This window comes from Dermacentor silvarum, chromosome 3 (assembly GCF_013339745.2).
Source record: "Dermacentor silvarum isolate Dsil-2018 chromosome 3, BIME_Dsil_1.4, whole genome shotgun sequence".
NCBI classification, from domain to species: domain Eukaryota; kingdom Metazoa; phylum Arthropoda; class Arachnida; order Ixodida; family Ixodidae; genus Dermacentor; species Dermacentor silvarum.
Window position 1 is genome coordinate 192448733 of NC_051156.1, and position 14973 is coordinate 192463705.

The window sequence follows — 14973 nt, forward strand, 5'->3', positions numbered from 1 at the left end:
CCCCCCCCCCCCCCCCCCCCCCCCCTCTTGTATGGCTTTTTGCCGTTGTCCGGGCGTCGCCGATATGCGCGGGGACAGAAAGGACCTTCGCCGGGGGGGACATTCAACTTTGCACAAAAGACCCAAGAAGGCGCAGGAGGTGATATTAGAGAGTTTTAGCAGTGCCAAGTTACCGTACGGTAAGTGCGGCAATACCGTACCGGGCGAGCACTGCGCATGCGCGCACTTTACCTTACGGAAAGACTTTCCGTACGGCGCACTTGACGGTAAGGAGTCTCTACCGCAAACGGTAACGTGCGCACCATGTTTTGCGAGCCGTGCCGGACCAAGCCTAAACATAGCGAGCAAGTGGCGTCGGCCAGAGCCCATGCCGTGCATGTCCGCGTCTCGCGTGCGTTTTTCACCAAGGTAGGACCAAGGGACGAGTTAACTTTAATTCACCTTCAGCGACGCGGCGAAGTAACGGCACGTATGACAGCAGCCCTTCTAACCGAAAGCATAAACTTGAGCTAAGCTGAACAGAACTTGTTACCGTACCACCTTCGTAACAGGCGAGTAATATACTCACGCCGAATACGAAAAAAAAAACTGATTAAAATATACGAAAACCAAGTACAGAAACAAAACATAAAGCATGGCAAGAGAAAAAAAAAACTTCGGGTTGGTGGCGCCATCTAGTGACGCATACTTCACTTAGAGGGAGCTACGAGTTTTTATTGCAGTAATTAACTATATTCGACTTATCTGTTGGTGTAAAGTGTTGCCAGCGATGTAATTTACACCAAACAGTCCTATATTTATATATATTGCGCCGACAAAAACACCTACGCAAAAAGAAAAAGTTTCACGTGTTGCTGGACAAAGCGTCACAAGATGTCGCCACCGGCTTCGTAACTGGTGTCCACGTTTGGCGTAACTGGTACTTCCGTGAAGAATAATGTGTATGGACAAGTAAAAGCTTTCTAGTATTCGACAAAATTAATATTTAGGGCTCAGCACATAGTCCTTCTATATTGGCAAAGCCCTAATGTTAGCCACTATCATCATTACCAAGTTACCGTACGCATCGAGCACACACGCAGCTAAAACGTCTTCGGTCATCGCGGTACGTTTGTACGGAACGGTAATACCGTACCGTATACCGCACTTACCGTACCGTAATACAGCAATGCTAAAACTCTCTATTGCTAAAGCCGTAAAAGTGGCGGTGTCTCGCCGCCTCGCGCTTTTCGGGAACTGACGCCGAGCGTCGAACGAGCCGATCCGCACGTGCCTGCGTTGACGACCGGGTTTGCGGGTCCGTTTTTTCACGGTTCGCGTGTGCGAGGTGTCCGGGTCCCGTTGTTGCATTTTTTAAGCGCGTTACCGAGACGCTGTTCGCGTTTGTGCTTGATTTGAAGAGAGCAGGCGTGTAACGTATAGAGCACGCGCGACGCCAGCGCGCAGTGCTTGTAATCAGGTGCGGCGTTTTGAAAGAGTTCTATAGTTTCATTGTCAATGGGAAACGAATACCCGAACCGTTTTCTTGTTTTATGCTTAACTTCTCGTTCGGTGATACACGTATTGTTAGTGGCGGTATGCTGTGACGAAGCCTGTGACGTAAATGTAAGTCGGTCAGTAAAAACCTGAATAAGGTCGGTCGGTAAGGAGTTGATATCCGCGCTGTTTCTGTAGAATAGCTGTCCATGACACCTACTTGCATGCATTATTATTTTTTTTTACCTATTCTCTCTGCTCTAAATATGTAAATAGATTTCATTTACTCAATCCTCTCTGCTATACTTATTCCTTGTTATTTTACTCGAACCTGCATTTCAATCGAAACCGCGACTTTGATCTCAGAAAGCGGAACGCCACAAGAGTGGCCGAACGGAGAATGTATTGCTCGGTGGTAACGATTCGATAAATAGGGGAGTTGTCTTTGTCCTAACGAAACAAATTACATGCAATTAATTACGTTTTTTGTTACTTTTGTAATCGATCGATCACTTATTTTTACTTGGTAACGCTCACTGTAATAATTTTTTTTCGGTAACCACTTACTTTATTGACGAGACAAGCTGTAACAAGCGGCGCAGCTTTGAGCCCTTCAACAAGATGGCGGGGACTGCAGCACAACGCACGCGATAGTGTCAAGCACAGGCACGAGTATGCGTATGTTCAGACAAGCATACACAGGCGTTTAGTATTTGTTTTCTTATTTTAACGCTCAACCAGATGCTGGCCGATGAATTGATCTTCCGCTGATATATGGCTCGATAGGAATGGGCACTTTTCCGACGTTGATGCAAAGAAATCACCTACCAAAGATCTTTTTCTTTCTTTTTTTTTCAGTTTTTCATTGGCCCTATATACAGCGAGCGCCTCCTCCGAGCTCCAGTAATATTGAAGCGTATCGGCTCACAGAGTACCTAGACGCAAACATCGCGACATTGAGTAATCACAGTCTTGTGCGCAAGGTGTTTGCACGTTAGAGCATCGCCCTTCACTCCAGCGTGCACATCGATCGAGTTTTCAGTGTCCCTGCCTGGTGTCTTCATAAGAAAACGAGAGAAGGTGAACGACGAAAAACGTGAAAAGCAATTGCTAGTGAAAAGAAACAACGTACTACGTACATGTGAAGGGCCGCGGAGGATACACTGAAAGAGCCACGTCAGCTCGTTCTATTCACTCTATTTTCGCAACGTTAAGTTGGCAGGAAAGTAACATACAAGTAATCAGTTGCTCTTTAGTTAGTCCACAGTTACTTCATCGGGGTAGTAATTGCTCAATGTAATCAATTGCATTGTGAATGAACTAACTTTAATTTTAATTGGGCACCCTTTTTCTTCACGTGTACAGGTCTGCTTTCAATCAATCAATAGATTAGTCAGTCAGTCATTTCTTCTTCTTTCTGGGGTTTTACGTGCCAAAACCAGTTCTGATTATGAGGCACGCCGTAGTGGAGGGCTCCGGATTAATTTTGACCACCTGGGGTTCTTTAACGTGCACTACAACGCAAGCACACGGGCGTTCTTTCATTTCGCCTCCATCAAAATGCGGCCGCTGCGGCCGGGATTCGATCCCGCGACCTCGTGCTCAGTAGTCAGCCATTTAGTTAGTCAGTTAGTCAGTGTGCTGAAAGCCGCACGAGTTGTGGGCGCACAACTGCTACTCGCGCGATCGAAGACCTCCTCTGGGTAATAGGGCTCGTTCGCGGACGTTCTTTCGAGAGGCTCACCTGCCGGGCCTGGTGATGATCATCTCGTTGCCGATGGCGTAGAACTTAGTCCAGAGGTCGCTGTTCTCCAGCGTCACCTGGACGCCCGCGAGCGCCGCGCACGGCACCTGCGCCTGGCGGACCACGGGCTGCAGGGGCGGGGCTTCCAACCACGGCTGGAAGCTGGCCGACGTCGCCTGGTGGATGCCGCCGCAAGGCGGCGTCAGCATCGACGACGGCTGTCCGGGAAACATCAGCGAGATGGGCTGCTCGTTCAGCTTGCCCTCGGCCTTCATCGCAGCTGCATAGATAGTTGGCACATACGTCATCGCGGACGTCATCTTTGGGTACTATAGCAGGTCGAGAAGCGGCGGAAGCAAGAAACGCATGAAAGCACGGCAGGCGCGTCGACCGTCAAAGCGATAGCGATGACAAACCGGTGAAAAAACACTCGCCTTCAAAAAAGCAAGACAGTGAGCGTGTGATAATACGCTGCACTGAGGTCATCGTAGCCGCCATGTTTAGGTATACTAGAGCGGTGAGAGCTGCCTCCGTGACGCCACTTGAAAACTATCTATAGTTAAGTGAGTATGCTATAGGCACCCCGCGCTGAAGCTTTCCAGAGTCGACGGCAGCGCCAGAACACACAGCCTAACGAGTGGTGGAAGCGAAACTGGAGAGACGCTGTATCATACATTCGCCGTGACACTGTGGATCGCTTATCGCGAGGCAAGACTTGTCCGAGCTGTGAAAACGTCGAAAGTGCGCATGCTTTGCACACGACTGCACGTGTTTGCGATCGATACGATACGAGATGTCGGCCACTCTGGGGTGAAAAATGCGCAAGGAAGACAATAGACTTGTCGACGGAAATATGGTCATAAGAGGTTCACGCCCAGAGAGAGGTATATGACACACATAGAAATACATTTCGGGCTTCTATACCCTTCTGTCACAGGGGCACAAAGCCAGTCGGGAGGGTTGGCCAAGAACGGACACACACCCGGACAGTGGCACCTACCGAATGGCTAAATGAAAAAAAAATTAAGTGAACGAAGGAATTGTTCAATATAATGCGCTATTGCATCAAGAGGTCAGCGTGCCCTAGAGGTACCTATGAGCCATTCGTTACTATTCGTAACATTCGTTTCATTCAAAGTGTTCCGTAACTACATTCTGGAGAGGGCACCGATAATGGACAAGTAAACAGCGCGGGGACAGTCCAAGTATAGGAAAATTAGGAAAGTCAAAAGAATCCGTTTAAAAAATTGGAGGACGCTTAAGCTTCGCCTTTAAGAGTGGAACGCGAAAGCGTTATCGGGCCCCGTTCGCATCGCATTTTTCTTTGTAAGTAGGCTTCATTGCAACCCACAACGTGGGAAAGCCAGCTTACAAAGACCAAGCTTACACCGATCCCCTTAAAGTCGGCTTCATTTTTAAACACAAATGTATTGCTGAGATACATTTTTACATGGGCAATATATAATGTCAAAATGTGAAGGCTCTAGAACCTTTTTTTATTATTTTATTAATTGCTTGTTGTTGCCCCGAGGCGCACGCGTGTCCAAAATTTGGAGGACGCTTTAGCATTCAAGGATCCCTGAATGCTTGTCAGGCTTCCTGGCAGGTGCAGCTTTCTTTCTTTTCTTTTTTTTTTTCACCTTCGCCTCTGCGCGCCGCTACCGTGTTACGCTGCCGTGGAGGCGAGCGCCATCTGGACGGAGCTTTCGCAAATAACCTACCCGAGCGCGCCGCTGTTGTTATGATAGAAATGCTGGAAAAGGGGTTTGTGTTTGAGTTTACTCGTAACAGAATAATCTTTTCTCGTACATTCAAATTATAATCCGACGCTATCATGTCTGTTTGTTGTAGTTAACTCGTACTTTACGATTTTGCTGCCGGATTTTACTTTGTGAAATTAAATTTTTGTTCAATAACGCCTTGCGCCACGTGGAAGGTCTGTATGGTCGGGGTGAATTTCTCCGCCACCGACGCCGATGCCGGCGCCGACACCAAATATTCTGCGACGCGGGACCCTTAACGCTATCGCGTTAAAATGCCCGACGGTTACGATACTCCCTAATGGAGAATTTGAGCGCAGCTCCATACGTGCTTTCATTTCATGATATGTTGAGGCAAAGAATTTCAGAGAGGCACGTATGTACGTAGAGTTACAGACCACTCAGCGCCTTCCCAGTTTGAGGGGCAGTATGAGAACGCTGGCATGATGAGCGGCATCGGAGCCAGCTGTGGAAGGAGACGACGAACACGCGAGCAGTGGCACGAGCGCGTTCGCGCGGTTACGCCGAGGGACGCCGACGTTCAACCCAGGAACGGGCGCCAATGGTTTTCTTTCTTTTTTTACGATAATTGCAGAGTATTGCAAAATTTTAAAAAAGAAAAGGTGTAAAATTTTCAACTTGATAACTCAGTAATAAATAAAGATATCACAATTCTGTGAACTGTGCTTACTGAGATACATGAAGCGAACAAAAGCGATGCATTATATACACCACTCTCAAGTACACCACTGATTTGTGAGTGGGATTTTTTGCTAAACCATACTAAGCCACTGCAAAAATTTAACGTGAGCTGCAACTCATACGTGGAAATTTATCCGGTTTAGGTGCTCTCGGGGAAGCAGCTATAGCAGAACTACGATGCCTGTTTTTGGTGGATAGTTACGGATTTATAAACTTCGCGATTCAGTTAATTTTCGAGCCGACCGATTTTCGGCAATTTTCGTAGAAAGTATACTAGGTCCTAAATCAAAATTGTGTTCTTGTCAGAAATTTTTGCCAGAATTTAACTTTCTGTCTCAAACGCAAAAATTAAGTTTCATTCAAATCGGTGCAGCGGTTGTCACAGAAAAGCATTTCAACGTTTCACACTGTTTTTTTTTTTTTTTTTTTTTTTTGCACTGCCTCCGGAAAGGCACACGTTACAAAGCCGCGTACAACGCCGACGGCCCAGTGTTGATCTGTTGATGCTATCGCATTTAAAAAAAAAACGAAGTCGAGCTGTAGTGGTCAAACAAGATGCTTAAGTACTTAACTATACTGCGGTAGTTTCATAACCGGAAGACGACGCGACTACGACGGGTCCCAATCCTACGTAGGAAGGACTAATAAAACTTTTATTCTTTCTGGCGACGGCTGGAAACAACACGAAGGCAATCCAGTTTATACGGGTAGATGATTCGTTTAAAGCTGCATTTTAAGTCATTTGGCGGGAAAGGTTTTGGTATTATTTGAGGAAAGGAAGGCCGAATAATCTCTACGTTCATTTCAAACTTTGTGCCCGAAAGCTGAGCGCCGGCATGTCCACGAGTTATTTCAGTGTTTTTTTTTTTTCTCCTCGGATTTAAGCGATTGTGACAAAAAAATGAACTTTTGGGAACTTGCTAACTTGAATCATTGCTCTACTTTTGAGGTCGACGGCAGAGATGGCTGAAGAAACAGGAAATTCGCTGACAAAGAATGGAGCGAGGTGACGCAAGGCCAGGGGCAATTGGAGAGGTCGTCCCGCAGTGGACATAAATGTAGGTTGATGATGATGATAATGATTATAATTGTTATAATTCATCATCATATAATCAGCCTACATGAATAGTCTATATACTGCAGAACGAAGGTCTCTCCCTGCGATCTCCAATTACCCCTGTCTGGCGCTAGCTGATTCCATCCTATATGAAATTATTATAATTTTGCAACGTAGCGAACAAGCAATCACTTAGGGCCCGGTAGGCGCTGTAAAAATTCCTGATGTCACAGACTAGCTAGTGCGGAAACTTCGGTGTGGCGTCGCCGCGCACCCACCTTCCATTATCCCGTCTTTCCTCCATGGCTTAGCCTCCTCTTGGGCAAGAGTTGCGATTTTGCTGTTGCAGAAACGTAAGTAACTAACGGATACAACTTCGTGTTTCTCTTTTGCGACCTTCCCTCTAACAGCCATCGCCGTAAAAATAATATGAAAAAAAAAAAAAAGCCGAGGTTACATTCTACAATTCTACAACCAGCCACACACTTGAGCAGAATTTATTTTTTTAGCGCTCGTACGTTGTCTCATTGCGGCCGTCGATCGCTCGCATTTTCGTAAACACGTGCACAAACCAGCCCTGCTACACGCTTCTGCTCGGTGTAAAAAAATATCCGTTTAGCTGGGGACGAATTTACGGGGCACGTTCTGAGAAAGAAACAGAAATGTGCGGATAACGAGATTGGAATGACCGCGATTGAGTGACGACCAATGTATATGACGATGTCTCAATGAAATGTCGACGATGGAATGACTGAGTGATGACGTGATGATACACGCCGATACGGCAACGCGGCGACAACGGCATATGTGAAGACGGTGGAACGATGACCACGGCTTGACAGCGAAGGAATTATCGCAACTAAACGAAGGCGATTAAATGACGACGGCGTGTTTGAGTTGGAGCTCACGTCCACGCTTGCCTACATCAGCGGCGCTGCCCCTTCGCTTAGCACTATTTTCGGTACTGGTTTGCACTACACCAGGGATCGGCCAATCATTCAAAAGCAACCAGCACCGGAAAATGGGACGGAGGAGGCACAGAAAGCTTCGCTGAAAAAAAATTAATAATGAAGAATAACGTTCGGCTGCTCACCTACGGAAGTTCCCAGATGGCCAGTTATCCCCCGCGAAGTCCGGCACGCCGAATCCAGATCCAGCATGAGCTTGCGATATTGCGAAGAACGTGCGGGAGCGGCTGCTGCGCTCTGCCGACGACGGCTCGTGACTGTCGCTTTCCCGGCCGTTTCACGAACCGCACGTCTCGCCAGAGACGCGAAACCATTTTCCCCTCGCCAGAAACCTTCGTTCATCCAACCTCTTACTCCCTACCTCCTCCTCCCACCACTCTGCTCTCTTCGCTTCGCAAATGACACAGGGTAGGAGGGGGGGGGGGGGGGGGGGGACGAGATGTCATACCGATTCCGTCGCCTTTCTTCTCCCTGCGCCACGACTATCTCAAGCCACGCGCCCAACACGAACGGTACAGAAAGACACCGCCCATTCTACGACGCTCCCCAAGTACGCACACTCTCTCTCTCCCTCGAAGAGAGAAAGCGCCCGTGCCTACTTGCCTTGGAGAGGCCACCGCCGTCGCGCTAGAGTGGAAGAGAGGTCCGGGGAGAGCGTTCCCTATTAGCTTCCCGAGTGACCCGTAGGCCTAAGCGTCGGCACTGTCGGGAGAACCTCGGAGCGTGGCGGCTCCGAAGTGTCGGGGGCCGCGGCGGCGTAGTTCAAAGGACGCCGGCGGGCAAGAAAGGTGCACTAACGACGAGCCTCACTCCGGCGTCGTCCCCCACGAGGTGTCATTGCTCGGTTCCTGGCTTCCTCATTTATCCCGCAGTCCGTGTTTTTTTTTTTCTGTTGCTTTGTGTTTGTCTTTCTTTTTTTTTTCTTACTGAACTGGCGTTGCCGACCGGCGCCATGCGCGCGATGACCTAGTAATTGGAAGATTGATCGATTGGAAATATCGGAAATGATACGGATTGGAAATATTGGCAACAGGTGTCGCCGTTTTCTTCTTCACAGCGTTAAATAGCTGCATGGATGAACTATGATGTCGGGTAAAGCGAATCCTTACTTCTGCATTCGCTCGGATTAACTATCGCGAGTTCGGGTAGATAGCGAGGTTATGAACGATGATGGTAGATGAAGCGGATCCTTGCGGCTATATTCACTCGAGTTAGGTGTAGTTCGGATTCGGTATATTGAGACTTCGCTATATCCATCTCGGGGCTCACTCGTGATTAAACAAAAATCGAGTGCAATAAAAAGGAAAAAAAAATGAGAGGTAAAAGTCACTTTCTGCATAGTCCGAGATAGAGACTGGATAAATCATTCTTCTAGCATTCACTGGCGCTTTCGAAGACCACATCACAGACAAACACTTCATCTTCAAAGAAGAAATGAAAATAATAATAATAATAATAATAATAATAATAATAATAATAATAATAAGAAGAAGAAGAAGAAGAAGAGCTGGCGATTAGGCTCAGTTTTGCAATACTACGAGGTAAACATGAGACTATAAAAGCAAAATACACACGCCAGTAGATAATCGTGCTTGAATTAGCTACAGAAACGAAGATAACTATAATGTAAGTAAATTATAGCATCTCAAAGAAAAGCTAAAGCTGGTTGTGTATCGATAATTCGGCGTCGTATGTCTCTATCTCATAGAGATTTATGATTTATAATAAATCGGGAAAGAATTTAGGAGGGTAGTTGAAAGGCCGCTGGCATGGCAAGCCGTCCCACCTCACGGTTGTTGCGCGGTGCCGAGAAAAAATGGAGAGAAAAGGCAAAGGAAAGACGGACTGATTTTGTCCATGCGAGGGCCAGTCACCAAGTAAGAGATTTCATACACCGCGCATGTTTTCGTTTGTCTCACTTCCAGCAGTTCTTTTTTATTTTTTTTTCTTATTTTGAAAACCCGCTAAATTTATTCGAATCACGTCATTATTGCAGTTGAATCACGTCACTGCAATTGAAGAAAGTAAGAAGCGATCTATCCACAAATTAGACTAGTTAGGCCAATTACGACGCTTATATAGGCACATGTTCTTATTGGAAACTTGAAGGGAATCGTCATAAAACTCCACTTGCGTGTTTCTACGCTTCGATATGGCCTCATGTATTGGGGAAATAACCGCCGTCAAAATAACCGTTCAATTAGCCTCGTTACACACGCCGATTGGGTCTATAGGAGAACAGCACTGGTTGTCATTACTCTTTCATTTCCAGAAGGTCACTAAAAGAAAATTTGAGTCGAATATAACGAAGTAAATATAAAATTTGGTTGGCCACGTTTTATTTCAATGGAATATTCTACTCGAAATCGAAAATGTGGTATCCAACTCGGTGACGGTTATAGCGAAGCAAATGTTTGTTTGCAGATGCCTCAGGTATGTTTGGTTCGTCAGGTAGTCCATCTGCAGTTACGTTATTCGAGTATATTTCGTGGACTTCTTTTTAGGCATTTCAAGTAAAACATGCACGTACGCACAATATCGCAAACGTATAACGGAATGTCGGCATATACCAAGAGAGCTCTTGTACACCGGTCGACGGCATTCAGCTTAACATGCTGGCCTAACAAACGTGTCGACGGTGGCATAATCATCACAAAAATACCTCTGTGTCTGACTTTTCCAGGAGGTGCGCGAAGCAATTGCGTTTTCATTAAGCTTAAACTCTTAAGACCCGAAAATATATGTTACAATCGTTTTCCGGGCCGTGGCCGAGTGGTTTTGTTTATGCTGCGATCCAGACCTCCCTCCGCTTCTTCTGTTTTCTTTTCTTCTTTCTTTTTTCTAATGCATAGCACGGTTAGATGCTGAAGGCAGCGTCTCCACGGGCTTGGAAAAAGTAGCCACATTTCCTCATGTTTGGGCGACCCAGCACGCCCGTGAGGCGGCGGCGAGGCAAGCCCTCGACGTCCCCTCATGGCACCCTGCAGATGTCTCGCACTGACGTCATTACGGTTTTCACGCCAAAGGGCGCACGAGCACAATGAAAACCTTTCGTAGTTGTGGTTGTTGTAGCTTATTTGTATAGTTGTTGTAGTTGTTAAAGTCAAAGTAAAAGAAGGAGATTTGGAACCTTACAAGTGGCGGTGGCTACTTTTTTCAACATTGGAGTGATAAAATGAAGAAACGTCAAAAGGCCAGATAATGTGAAATAGTGCCCAGATAATAAAATGTGCGCTATATAGCCTCTTCCGTGAAACAGTCCAATTATCAGAAGCAGTGACCTGCAGGCTGTTAAAGGGTTGTCCGTTAGGGCTCCCGTGACGTATCACGCGTCGTCTATTTTCTGTGTGGTCCAACTGAGCCCCGTAATTCGTTGAGGACGCATTTCTCAACACTTGCTGGCCGCCCGGTTTGTCAGGGCCGCCGACACCACTACACATACCGTAAGTGCAGAGAGCACACGTTTACAGCGTACCTACTACAAAGGAGATGTCAAGTGAGATTGCTGAAATGTCACGTTCGCTCTCATGACAGACCTTCGCTGCTTTTCTCGAATAACTAAATATGGGTAATTCTTGCCGAAGTGTGATAGTGCGCGGAAACTGCGCCACAATTCGGAGCTCACATGGCTCTCGGCTGTCTGTGAGGCGTTTGATTGGCTGCTGCATATTCTCAGGCAGGAGGGTCAAAATGGATTGCAGAAAAGAATGAGGGAGAGATGCGTAAGTCATAGATTAGTATAGAGACTAGAATTTGCAGCGGTTCTAGGGGACAGCCATTTTTTTGTCCCGGTAGCGGGCGGAAAGAACGAAATTCGATCCAGATCGGGCTCGATCGCGATCCGAAGTGTCAGCCTGCGTGGCTGAGGCAAGACATTCTGGCCTATAGCCTGCATGCGTGGCCGAAGCTATAGCACGTAGAGGTCCGCAGCACAACCGTGGCAGTCGCCCTGCCGTAAACTGCCAGCTCTACATATACCAGCACGGCTTCTCCGGGCGCACTCGGGTGCAAGTTTTTAACTGAAAGAAAGCGCGCCGTGCCAGAAAAACAAAATAGTGACAAAAAAAAAAAAAAACTGTGCCAGCGGCCTCCTTTGTGCATCGGGCTACCACGTGACACGAGCCTGGCACGCGCCGAACGCCCCCCGGCATCCGTTTTTCTTCCGCACAAATCTGCACAAAGAAACCACCCGCACTGACGCCAACATACTCGTTTCTCGGTCCGTTTCTCCGTCCCCTCAAACTGTTTATTCTCCCCCGACTAAGATGCAGTATTGCTTCGGGCAATACGTTCGCTCCGAAGCCACTGCTGGCTCAATTACTCCGTGTGTGAAAAGAACGGAAGGGAGGGGGGGAGGCGTGCATCTGCCCTGTACTTGTCGTGTGCACAATGTAACTTCGTATGCACTGCAGAGAAGAAAGTAGACGACACTCCAAACCGGCACGCGACCATGGCGAGGGCGGCGTGGGCCGCAGGACGACCATAAAACTCTACCGCGAGACGGCGCCGCAATCGTTCTCGGCCTTCGCTTTGCCTTGGGGCGCGTCGGCTTGTCAAAGGGTCGCCGCCGAGGCACCCAGTAGCCGAGTAGAAACTTTGAAAGCACAGCCATGCTGCAGCCCAGTATCTCTCTCTCTTTTTTTCCAAAGAGGCAATATCTTCGACTGGGAGCTAGAGATCTCACTGTTTTGTTGGGACCGAGATAGCACCGTCTGCAACGGGCCTGGTTTGCGGGCGCGGCTGTTGTCAAAGAAAGTTTCGCGCTTTATAGCGCCTCTTGCTCTCCACAGTCTCTCTTCGGTACGAAACAAGGGGGACGCGCGTTGCGCCTATCTGTGCCACGTGATTTGATGCCCGGGGCTATAACCAAGCTGGAGCCGAGGTTTTGATGGATTGGGGGGTTAGGCAAACGAATACTTTTTAGGTCAGGAAGCCTAACGCAATACGGGGGGTATCTGTTACTACACGAACATGGGAACAAGAATGGAGATATTATACGCGGAAGCTTTGGGAAAGACGTCAGCCTTCCATGGAGTCACATATCGCACGGCGACTGGGCGCTCCGGTGTTATCGCATTGTGGTGTTGTGTTTTGTTGTGATTAAAAACTTTGAGCAGAGGCCCCAGAACCGTCTTCTATAACTTTATAAGTTTGCAAAAGAGACCTCGCGACCCAAGTTCCGAAGACGACGACGCTCGCGCTAAATTTCGCGGCCACCTCGGCTCTCCTAGTGAGGAGGAAGGGGACAACGTGGTCTCTCGTGCCCTGTAATTTAGAATTAAAGAAAAGAAAAACGAAATATGTGGATCCAATGCAGATGTCTCAATGTATGTGAAACGAAGCTCTTCCGAGGTGGTTTACTGAATGCTGTACGACTAACGGTGATGCGTATAAAAATTTTGTTTACTTCCATCCTATATACTATATGCAACGTCTAATCATATGCGAGGTTTATGTTTATCCACCACGAAGGTTACAACTTAGACGTCATGCAATATTTATATTTATGCTGTACACTGTTCACAAGCTATGACGAAAGGCGCCCGCGAAAGAAGCCCGCGAATTCACGCAAAGTACCTCGAGCGGCCATCGAGTCGCGCGATAATTTTGAGTGCATATTTGCGGGCTTCTTTCGCCCGCGGGAAAACACTTTTATGTAGCACGTATTAGACAACAGAAAGCTGTATGGAGAGTTATTAATGATGCTCTACAATTGTTTTTCATTGACATTTTTCATCTAATTATAATATTTGAGAAGTTGATTATTTAATTAAGACTAATTATCTAATCAGGCCGAATGAAAAAAAAATATGAGTATCTCCAAGCAACGGCAAACAACATCACTTTGGTTCGGTCCAGCTACGTAGCATTTGCATATTTTTAATGTTTGGCGCAAGTTAAGTGAAACACACAGTACGTAGTCGTCTACATTCCACTCTGCATAGGAAAGGGGATCGTGGACAGAAAGACCGTGGAGGGAAATGGTAGGGAAAAAACGTATTGTAAGCGAGTACCGGCGCGTTCGTCAACATCACCGAAGCCGAAGAAACAGCCATTGCGCTCGCTATTGCCCACGGCTACAGACAGAGACGATCGCTCACAATTCTGACGGACTCCCAAGCGGCTTGCCGCAACTATACCTACAAGGGCGCATCAGCCAGCCTGCCCTCGGTATCATCCCGAGTGCGAAAGACACTGGCGAGCATCTCAGTAAACGCACCCACCCAATTCCGCATCGGATAATATGGACCCCGGGTCATATGGGGCTGGAGGGAAACCAGGCGGCGGATAGGGTAGCTCGAGGGTACGCGAGCCGAGCACCCTCCAACTGCTCCCCTGAGGAGCCCGTTCCCGTCCCGTGCGACTACTCGGCCATTCTAAACCACTATAGAGGACTTAGGAGAACCTATTCCCCACCACCTCGAACACTAAACAAAGAAGAATCGGTCAGTTGGAGACAAATCCAAACCGGCACGTATCCCAATTTGCACATCCTCAGCAAAATACATCCTGCGGCATACCCTCCTCGCTGCCCATGGTGCTCAGCAAAAGTCACCTTATATCGCGTGGGCATGTCAGGCCATCACTTCCGTGCCCCCCGTACAACACCTCACGGCGGAGCGATGGGAAGAACTGCAGCTGAGTGACCGGGCCCGCAGAGCGGCAGCCGCAAGCGGAACCCTGGACTGAGGGCCCCCCCACCGCAATGCAAGAGCCTCCGATCACCCGGGGTCTCTCCGCAGCAATCTTAGTTTTCACCACCACCACCGGCGCGTTCCTGACGAGTATGGGCTAGGCTTCCTGACTAGGGTGCCTACATGCAACGCCGTTGCATGTAGGCACCCTATAAAATGGCGTTGCATGTAGGCACCCTAGTATAGGCGTGCCTAGGCGTCGTATAACCTTTCCGTTTTCGTGTGTGTAATTCTAGACAAATAACTAGTTTTCTATAGGTTGTATAGCTAATGAGCACGGTTTGGAATAAAAGGAATGAGTCGGGATTGAAGTTCTTCAAGAAAATTTATTGGAATAGTTTTCTTACAAAATTTGAATCAAAGCGCAGTTTTCAAATTCATTTAAGTTACTTTGAGAAGCTTTCAAGGTTCTGCAAGGTGGCAAGTACGATGTGCTGCGACCATACATTTGGCTCCATTGACGCTACAGCACATTGCTGAAACGTTTTCAGCCGGAGTAGTACATCGTATACTTGAATGAAACTTTGTATATAGTCTGAAGGCTGAGAAAACTGAAATCTACTGGCAGCAG

General features: G+C 47.6%; 2 protein-coding genes across 2 annotated transcripts in view; both read right to left on the minus strand.

Moving 5' to 3' along the window:
• Positions 1–3495, minus strand: part of LOC119445106 (T-box transcription factor TBX6) — a 42708-nt gene extending 39213 nt beyond the window's left edge. Inside the window, exon 1 of the mRNA XM_049664884.1 lies at positions 3221–3495. Coding sequence (XP_049520841.1) covers positions 3221–3495 — 275 coding nt within the window. The remainder of the gene's footprint in view (positions 1–3220) is intronic.
• Positions 1–14973, minus strand: part of LOC119446363 (2-phosphoxylose phosphatase 1-like) — a 45943-nt gene that overhangs the window by 7771 nt on the left and 23199 nt on the right.